This window comes from Camponotus floridanus, unplaced genomic scaffold, assembly GCF_003227725.1.
Source record: "Camponotus floridanus strain SB8 unplaced genomic scaffold, Cflo_v7.5 scaffold3, whole genome shotgun sequence".
NCBI classification, from domain to species: Eukaryota; Metazoa; Arthropoda; class Insecta; order Hymenoptera; family Formicidae; genus Camponotus; species Camponotus floridanus.
In genome coordinates this window covers 5,941,151-5,951,528 of record NW_020229436.1, presented here as the reverse complement: position 1 = coordinate 5,951,528, position 10,378 = coordinate 5,941,151, and the positions used below count along the sequence as shown (strand labels likewise).

Genomic DNA, 10,378 nt, shown 5'->3' with positions numbered 1-10,378 from the left:
TTATTATTATTATTATTATTATTATTATTTTTATTATTATTATTATTATTATTATTGCATTGGCTCTTTCATTTTTTTTCTTTTCTCCATTCATTCATCGTTAAATTCCTGAACTCTGAGGTAGTCTGTTCCGGGTGTGACATTACGTAGTAAAAATGGCAAGAGTGCTACATATCGTTTACCGTGTGTTACCGTGTTATACGCTATACATCGATATTATTATACGCGTGTATGTGTTGCGTGTGTATCGATATTATTCTTCCTTAATATAATAAACAAAACCGGGCTTAACGTGAAAGGATGTCGCGTGTGTTTACGTTCGCGTCGCAGCTCGTGATGTATTGTTGTGTACGCTCGCAATTTTTCCACGTGTATCCGAGGATGCATATCCACACATCCGTATACTGCTTTATATAGGATATATCTAAAAACGTCATTATAGAAATCATTTTCTTCGCAGTTAGCGACGAAAATGATCCCCGAAATAATGCAGCATCTTAAAGCGACTGTATCTTACAAACTTAGAAGACGTCTATTCCATGTTTATCGTAAATTATTTTAGAAATATCCTATATATACATCCACATTTCTATACTAGATATTCATCGTGACGATACGCGCGATTTTTTTACACACTTGCGACAGATTATTAATATATCGTGTTAATAATATATCAATTAATATGTAGAAGGAATATTCCGGATAAGCGGAATGATTTTATCTGTTGTAAATAAAAAAAAAAAAAATAAAAACAAGTTTCGAAAGAATTCACGCTTTAATATTTTTTGGTTCTTTTTTTCATTTACATATTACACAAGTGCTTCCATAAATAGAAGCGGACCGTCACGACGAACAAATACATGATTGATTCGTAAATTATACAATTATATGTGTAATTATATTAACAGATCTCTCTCGTTCATAATGAAACGCAATCATAGAACAAGTATTTTCATCATTCATTTACTTGCGTGTTTATTTAAGATGAAAAATAATTAAATAAACTTGATCAAAGTATATATTATATATACAGTATCTCTCGACGTATGCACATTGGAAATAATTCTTCCTAAACGACAATGTACAGCACGGTAATGTGTGAATGTGTACATGTGTATGCGTGTGTGTATGCGACAGAGATGTAAATAATTAACATAATATTGAGCGAGAAACTATTCGCACATCTAAGATCGGTCGGTCGAGTGAAACCGAACAAGGACTGACGAAAACAATAATCTGTTATTTCGTTATAACAAGGTGAACGTTTACTCATAATATGTATTTGCGTGCGTTGAACGACGCGTGACTCGAGGGGAAATTTCCCTGCAAGGAATCGGATCACAGTCGGCTCGTTTTGCCATACTAATTAATCAGGTATCAATTAATTAGTGCCGTCAATATGCGGAATTGAGCTGCGAAAATAATTAACATTAATTGATGAACTTCAAGCGAGAACGAAACAAGAATAAATGTTAAACAACCGCTAATGAATAATTAACATATCGATATTTTTAATGAGACAGAATGTTAGCTATTAATATTCAATCAATGTTTTTAACTCTTATCGAAAAGAGCGACAAATGCTTATATGGCAATTCACCATCTCCGCAGAACAAATAAAATATATAATTTAATTAACTTTAATTAGCTTATTAAATTATCATGCTTATTTACAATATATACAAATTTAATATCGAAAGAAAAAATTAGTAGCTTAGAATACTTGTTGGTTTTACAAGATTTAAAAGATTATTTATTTATTTATTTAAAAAGATATTTTAATAGATGTGAAAAATTTATTTTATGATTTCGCGCGTAACTCATTTGACGCGCATGTCAAATCGTATAAACAATCATATTAATATATAATTGAGTTTTAATATAAAATTATAATATATAATTGAGTTTTAATATAAAATTATACTGATTTATCAATTGATAAGAAGATCTAATCAGAGTTTTAGCAATATAAAAGTGAGTTCAATTTATTTTGAGCAATGCGCAGACTGTAACTTAGACTATCTTAGGCTCTTAAATAAGCAAATAATGCACTATTGTGAAACGTGCCCAACATTGAACAATAATTGGAATTTATATCGCAAAATGAATGTAAAACAAACTTTGCTTTAGATAAAATTTTAATTCTGACGAAAAATTATTTCCAATGCGCACACGTCAACACATGTATGTTATGATATATACTTTAATCAAGTTTATTTAATTGTACTTGATTCTACAAAAATAAATGAATGATATAAACGGTTGTTTTGTAATTGCATTTCATTATAAACGAGATCTATTTATAATATAATTATACATTTTTTATAATATTTACAAAGCTCATATGTTTGTTCAGTGTGTGTGACAATCCGTATAAGTCAAAATTAAAACTATATCTTATATATATTTAATATTTTTTAAATGCTCTTTTAAATCTTGTCTTCCTAAGTTAAAATGAGTTATAGATCTATTAATTTTTCAAATATTAAATTTTCAAATTTTTCAAATATTAAATAAATATAACAATTTAATAAGTTAATTAAATTATATATTTTATTTGTTCTGCGGATAATTATATGCTTAATTTCCATATACACATTTGTCACACCCTTTTCAATGAGAATTAAATTATTGATTTAATAATAATAGATAACATTCTCTCTCTAATTAAAGATATTGATATGTTAATTATTCATTAACAATTATTAACATTTACTCTTATATTTTATATGTTTTCTCTATTAAAATTATTTATTAATTCATGTTTATAATTATCGTGCAGTTCAAACTTGCATATTAACGGTACTAATTAATCGATACCTGATTAATTACTGTGATCAAACGCTGCGATTGGGATTCAAATTTTTTAGCATTAAAAATCTAAAATAAAAAGTATTTTTTTACATTTCTTTTGATATACATTCTAATTATTGATTAATTTAGAGCACGTTTTCACGATTCAAGTTTTTATTTGTTTTTTTTTTACTATATATATAATAGAATCTTTATTTTTATCTTTCATAAACACATGTAAAAAAAAAGTTATGATATTTTTATAAATAAAATATATTTTAAAACATATTTTACAACAAGTACCGCCTAGTACAAAACAGAAAAAAGTTTGCTAAAAATAAGATAAAGTAAATTTTTGTTTCTTCATTATATACGTTTTCACATTTGTTATTAAATTAATTAAATTGTATCATTATTCATCACATTTCACAATCTATCATGTTTAATGATTTGCTTTATTCAAGTTAAACAGCAATAAAACTTCTTTTATTATAATAAAATATTATATTATAGTTTTATAACTTTATTATAATAATTATTAATTAATGTAATTATATTAATTTTGTTACAAATATTACTTGGAAATTTATTGCTATTCTGTCCACATGCACAATGGTGGTATCTTATTGATAAATGTCGTAATTTACCAAGAGAAGAAAAGAGAAAAGGAAAAATACTATATATTGATAAAGTATGAAATGTATAATGAGATAAATGAGAGCGAATTTTTCGATAATTTTGAAAACGTATATTGAAGGAACATAAGAAATGAGATGCAATTATAAATACATATGTATTTATGTATATATATGTATATATTTATAGTATATGATTGTAATACTAAAAATATATAAAAAGTATAAAAAAACGACGAACAACTCTGCGCTTTAATGCTAAAATTGTGTTCGGCCTTTTGTATAGTTGCATTTCATATTATCATAGAGAAATTTGCTCTTTTACTTATATCATTATGTAATTGTAATAATTATAATATAATAATAATATACACACACTTTTCTATATATATATATATATGTATGTAATACTTTGTACAATGTTATAAGCTTCGAGGACTTATTATAACGTCTATATTTTAGTTGCTGGTCACTTATTGCCAATTTGAAAAAGCGACGCTTATAACTTTCTCGAGTCGTCAAAAACATTAAAGTCACAATCTGCCAAAAGATCGATGCGATAAGAATAATATTTAGAGAAGGATCTTTCTCTTAGAATATCGCGATTTCGATCGATATCGTCGTGAAAGTTTCGCAGATTTTTTGTGTTCATAAAAGAAGCACAATGATTTCGATACATTGTGAGGCCCGTTTTGCCTTGATTACTTTCCATCAAATGCCTTTTGAATAAAAGCTTGAATAATTAATATGAAATATGACGTTAATAAAAAAAAATTGAGAAAATGACGATGCTATCATACGGCTTGCATGTCGCTATATTAAAACTATTTATCAAAAAAAGTATTTATTCGCAGGCACAAGAAAGAAATTCGTCATCTATTTTATTTTTTTTATCGAAAATATTGCATCGTTTTACGGAAAATTACAAAGTAAGTATCAAATCATTCGTAAATCGAATTTTTACATATCTGGAGAAGAGAAAAAATGGAAAATATGCGGACAAAGACGATACCTGTCGGTCGGCGATAAATATTATCTTTCGTATCTCGATCATCGTGACGATCTCGAAGCCTAATCGAACTCGACGTCCCAGAGGCACACGTCGTTACAACTTTGTTTCGTAATTATTTGGGGTATTGAGCTGTTCATTATTGGATTGTTGATTGTTGAAATGCGCACCGTTTCGTTTCTTTCTATGCGTATGCTGATGCTTCTTCATGTGATCTTGTCGGATGAATCCTTTATCGCAAATATCACATTTAAACGGTCGCTTACCGGTATGGATGCAGGTATGCCGCTTGAGGTCAGTTTTGTGGGCGAATACCTTCGGACAGGCTTCGCAGCGATGTCTTCTCGCACAAGTGTGCATCTTTACGTGTTTTCCGTACAGTTCCTCGTTCGGAAAACGCTTGCCGCATTGCGTGCATTTGAACGGCTTGTCGCCGGAATGGAAGCTTTTGTTATGCTGCGTGAGATAGCAGCCTCTGACAAAAAATTTATTGCAATCAATACACTTATGGATGCCATCCTGGGAAATAAAATTGGCTCCGGTGGTGATGACCTGACGTGGCTTCTTCGAGTTGGTCTTGCTCTTACGCTCCTTCTTAGGCTTCAAACCGATGTTTGGATCTAAATCCTCTTTTGCCTGTCTCAATTGTGAGAGGTGGTTATTATTTGTTTCGAGTTCAATGCGCGCTTCGAGATGATAAGAGAGCGTAGATACCTGTTGTTCCTCGTTTGTCTGCATCATTGTTACGTCCATATCAGTCAACGACTTGTAGCGCGATGGTGAATACGGATCATAGGTCGTTGCAGAAGATTCGAAAGATTCTTGAGGAGCAATTTCCTCTGCGCTTAGCCCCCCCACGTTAACGGACTGTATCTGATTTTGTTCTACTACGAACCCGGTTAGCACACCAATTTGCGTGAAATTATTCTTCTGATCAAAAATCGTAAAACTGGGCAGCAACTGATGTTGTTGTTGATCATTTTGTTCATTGCCAATAGTAGTTAGCTGCATGGTGGTAATTGGTTGGGTAGACTCCAGTAGGACCGCCGGGGTGCTGGTAGTAATTGTAACGTGGGGGGGCAAGGCGTTTGGGTACGGCTGATGAGGCATCGTAGTACCCCCCATCGCCGTGGGCGAAGTCATCGCCGGATGGACCGAGCCTGGTGGCGAGTTCATGTGATGCGGGTGGGGGGATGAACCCATTGGCGAAGGGCAATTCCCCATGTGCGATGCCGCTTGTGGGGGTAAGGGTGAACTCGTATGATGCACCGGTTGGCCCAGCGAATCCGTTGGTAGGTGAAGCTGTTGTTGCTGCTGCTGGAGGCCCAGCTGGTGAGGCGCAGAACCCATTTGTTGCTGGTGATGTCCCGCCAGCGACGATGGAACCGGACAATTGACCGGCATTATTCCCGAGTGCGGCAGGTGGACCAGCTGTTGCTGCACTAGGGCCGCTGCCGAAGAGTCGCTGCTGTTGCTGCTGTTGGAATTGCAGTGCGTGGTGGGCGTGTGAAGCAGGCCCCTCGTCGCCTCGCCCGAGGGACCTGCCATCAAGTTTGGGGGACTCCTGGAAGAGGGTAAATCCGACGGGGATCGTGTAGGCGCACCACCGCCTCTACTGCCCGAATGATTATTCTCTCTAGTGGGATGATGATGATTGCTAATCGGTGAATTCGCTGGATCAGGTTCCTTGCCGTTCTTAACAGCGTTCTTGTGCAACGTCGTATTATAGTGTCTCTTGAGATGGCCCGAGCTTGTAAACCACTTGTTGCACGCAGTGCAGTTGTAGGTCTTTGGCCGGCGCGGCTCGTTACTTTTCCAGGATTGGTTTGCTAACGGCGGCGCTTTTGCTGGTTGCTGGACAAACCCCGCTGGTATCTGATGGCTTGCCATCGGTTGCGTGCTCGAGATTATCGGTGAGCTTTGATGTCCGTGCTCCACAGGCATATGTTGACCGCGCATGAATTGACCCTGATCAGCTATCGGTGGAGGAACATTGTCTATGGGGCCCATAGACCCAAGCCCGGTATGATAATCATGTGGTTGGGTAGCCGGCGGCCAACTCAGCATAGAACTCACCGAATGTGATCCTATTCTGTGCTGCGGCTGCTGTTGCTGCTGTATCAGTCGATGTTGCATCTGCATCTGAAGTCCCTGCTGTTGTTGCTGCTGAAGTCTTATGAGCTCCTCTTCGTATCGATGCGTTTGCACTTTGTGAGAATCCAAGTCGAGGATTTCAGCTTGCTCTTCAGGTGGTTCCTGTTTCATGTCCGACTTATTCGTTTGTCCACCGTTGTAATCATAACCGGATTGTTGTTGCGGTTGATTGGAAAGAGGCGGCGATGGATGCAACTGCTGAGGACTGTTGCCCAGTTGTTGATACTGCGGCGCAGGTGGATACGCGGAAGGTGAATCCAAATGAGTCGTTCTCATGTGCTCGCCTAATTGATTAGCGTCTTCATAAACCGCGCCGCATTTATCGCATTGAAGCGGCGGACTCTGCGGGCTAGTAGAATTGGACGTCGTGCGATCCGCAGAATAGTGCTGCTGATGCTGATACGGATGATAGCGCGGGTAACCGCCGCTACCATCGCGATTGCTTTGAGCGTCTTCTTGTGACGGCGAATAATGATGAGTTAACATATAAGATTGTTCGTTTGGTATGTAATAACCGCTGTCGCTATACATTGATGTTTGAAAATCATATGGTGGACACACAAGTGTATGTATGGCAGATTGTTGCTGCTGCTGCTGCTGCTGTTGTTGAGGCTGTTGTGGCTGCTGTTGCTGCTGCTGTTGTTGCTGCTGCTGCGAGGATGTTGGATCTTGAGAAGGCGACATTGATGATGGCTCACTCGAGTCCGTTGGCACACTCACACTCTCCCGATTGGCATTCACGTGACTATTATGATTACCAGTCTTACTATGATTATTATTGCTCTCTTCCTGCTGTGCCTTACTGGCCCACTGATTTAACAAGTTCTCTTGATGAGAATAACGCACGTGCACCTCCAGGCTCTTCTCGCTCTCAAACTTGAGACCACAGTCTTTACAATGATGCCCCGCATTCGAGCTACCGCCTACGTATTGTTGCTGTTGCTGCTGTGTCTCGACAACACCCGTCATCTCACTCATATTGTCTTTTTTCCACTCGGCCGTCAAGTCACGCGTTTCAACCGTCGAATAGTAATTCGTACACAACGCGAACAGAATAAAACTAGACGATGCACACACATGAGCGCTCGTTACACGCGCCCGAGCGCGCGCGCGCAACTATACCGTGGCGATTCTTCTCCCTTTCTTTCTGGTCTGTCGTTTCACTTAGTCGCCTCTTGGATCGCGTCCTATGACGCGGCAGAACTACGCGTGATGTAGCATGCGAGATAACACGTGAACGACCACGATCGTACATGGAAGCGCGAAACGATACAGCGGCGAGTCACGTGCGAGGACTTCACTAGTTCGCCGGGAGAAACAATGCGCCTCGCGACCTAGTCGTACATCAATAGAAGGGAAGGAAAAGGGGAGGAGGGGTCCAAAACGAAAAAGAGAGAAGAAAGGAAAAAAACAAAAAGAAACCGGGAATACAACGTGTTCTACATTTATCATATGATCGCACCGATTCCGGACGCGAATATCCAATTCAATGTCGCTCGATAAATCGCGATCACCGCGTGCGGCATCGTCGGCCTCGGTTCGACGGCGTGTCGACGACGATGACGACGACGACAGCGGGACGGTACCACCACTTACCGGCTCCTCGGCTGAGAATTAAAGACGCGGATCTCGATAATGAGCGTCGAACTCGATATCGGTTAACTCGGCGCTGGGATGAACAAAACGAAACGAAAACAGACGCGCGTATCGTTCATGATTCACATGTTGTCTGGCGAGAACGCTCTCTACGTATTTACGTTATTATCGTCTCTCTTTCCAAAGTCTCTCGCGTCGGGAAACGATCGAGCTTTGATTTCGAGAGATTTCCAGCGGTAACGCTCGATGATCGTTGGACCTGGACAATTTTCCGACGATTGTCACGAGCGCGAGACACTTCGCATTTTGCTCACTGTCTATATTTCTCACTTATAAAGTCTTTTTCTTTCTTCTCCTCACGCGGGACGATCGTGGGTGTCTAAGAGTCGATCACCTGACGTCGCGTATCCGGTGTACTGCGAGAGCGGAACTGAGCCGGCGAACACAATGAGACGCAACCACCTCAGCCTCGCATCACCCCTCCGTCCAATTCCCCTCCCCTCTCCCTTTTCTTTCTCTCTCTCTCTCTTTTCTCTCACTCTCACCTCGGATTACACTCGCTCACTACAACTGTATGACCGTGTCGTACGAACGCCGGTACTACTCTGTCGGTTGGAATTCCGTAGTTTCGACTCCTCGGGCTCGCGCCAAGGCACCGTTCTCCTCCCCTCATCCCTCCCTTGCCCCCGTGTCCCGCCCCTCACCGCTTCCTTCGCCAATCCTGCCACCCCCTCTTCGTCGTCACTTCGTCGTGCCTCTTTGGAGTCTCTCTCTCGGTCCCTGTCCTCTATCTTTCTCCCTCGGACTTCAGCGAGCTTCCCCTCATTTCTCTATTATCATCTCTCTTCATCTTGTATCGTCGTTCTCTCGAGCGTCTTTCTTCCTTCTCATCCAGCAACATCGGCGAATAGCCGGTCTCTTCGTCCAACGCTCAGACTTTCTCTTTCTCTCACGAAAACTTTATCGTTCCGTCGCGCTCCCTTCGCTGGAAGAACTCTCGTTCTCTCTCTTCCTCTTCCTCTCGCTTAAACTTCTCCCTTCCTTCTCCATTCAAATGCTTGACCGAGAGAGAAACACGAAATGCCTCGCTTCTCTCTCTCTTTCTTCTCCGCTTGCTTATTCTCGTCTCTCCTGCGTACCAACCCCACTACTTTCGAGTATAGTCGATCTCCTCTGATTCCCTGCCTGAACTGAAGAGGGATAGGCACGCACGACAGAACGGTGGAAAGCGACGGCCAACCAAATTTGAGACCTCCTTGCCCTTCCTGGCATTCGTCCTCCCTCCTCGCTCCTTCTAACGAGTGTTTTGGCCGTTCTCTCGCTTCAGTTTTACTCGTCTCTCTCATTCGCTCTCAGTACGGCTCCAAATTCTCCAAGACGGACTCTGTTGTGTTTTGTCCTTCTCTTTTCTTCAGTCTCGATGCATCCTTTTTCAATTACGACACCCGCCGTCACGTCTCTTCCGATTCTCTATAGTGACGCGTCTTGGAAAAGAACACGACGGATAGAAACGTGCGTATGGTACGAGAATCCTTGTTTGCTGCACGCCCGACATCGTCCTTACGCAGACGAAATCTTTTGAAATTTTCAAGGTGGATCTTTTGTGCACACGCAGTAAAAAATTTTGCGTTAAATTTAACATATTTCACATGTCCCAATTTATCCACTCCAATTTTAATGTTAATTTAACAGAAGGCAAGTATGTAAATAAATGACACAAGTAATATGCTTAAAAATTAACACAAAGTGTAACACTTAAACTTTATCTGGAAATAAAGTTTATGTTAAATTAACATATTTATAATGTTAAATTTAATTCAAAGAAAATGTTATTCTTACATTTTTATGATAAATAACAGAAGAGATATGTCGATTTAACATACGGAAACTGTTATAGAGAGAAAAATAACACAACTTATCTGTTCATTTTAACATATAACATATTTCATCAAAAATTCGTGCATTTACATATTAATTGTGTTGTTTTAACTCTTAGAAACGGTAAATATTAACTCAACGCAGAAATGTCAAAATAACGCAATGGTAATATGTTACATTAACATAAGAGTATGTTAAAAATTTAACACAAAAATTTTTACACGAGAAAATTTTAACAGAAATACAAAATGTTTTTTACTGTGCAGTAAAAAATTTTGTGTTAAATTTAACATATTTCACATGTCCCAATTTA

The 10,378-nt window shown here is 38.8% G+C and overlaps 1 protein-coding gene across 1 annotated transcript; it reads right to left on the bottom strand.

Moving 5' to 3' along the window:
- Positions 1–3,673: 3,673 nt before the first annotated feature.
- Positions 3,674–8,867, bottom strand: LOC105252480 (ras-interacting protein RIP3). The gene is made up of 2 exons (XM_011259863.3): positions 5,152–8,867; positions 3,674–5,073 (listed from the first exon to the last, which is right to left on the bottom strand). Exons 1-2 carry the CDS (start codon positions 7,567–7,569, stop codon positions 4,534–4,536), a joined length of 2,958 nt encoding a protein of 985 aa, XP_011258165.2. The 5' UTR covers positions 7,570–8,867; the 3' UTR covers positions 3,674–4,533.
- Between the last annotated feature and the right edge of the window lie 1,511 nt (positions 8,868–10,378).

Coding starts and splice junctions, on each gene's coding strand:
- LOC105252480 (XM_011259863.3), bottom strand. CDS start 7,569: ATGAGTGAGATGACGGGTGTTGTCGAGACACAGCAGCAACAGCAACAA. Junction 5,074..5,151: donor AGACAAACGAGGAACAACAG/GTATCTACGCTC, acceptor CAATTGAGACAG/GCAAAAGAGGATTTAGATCC.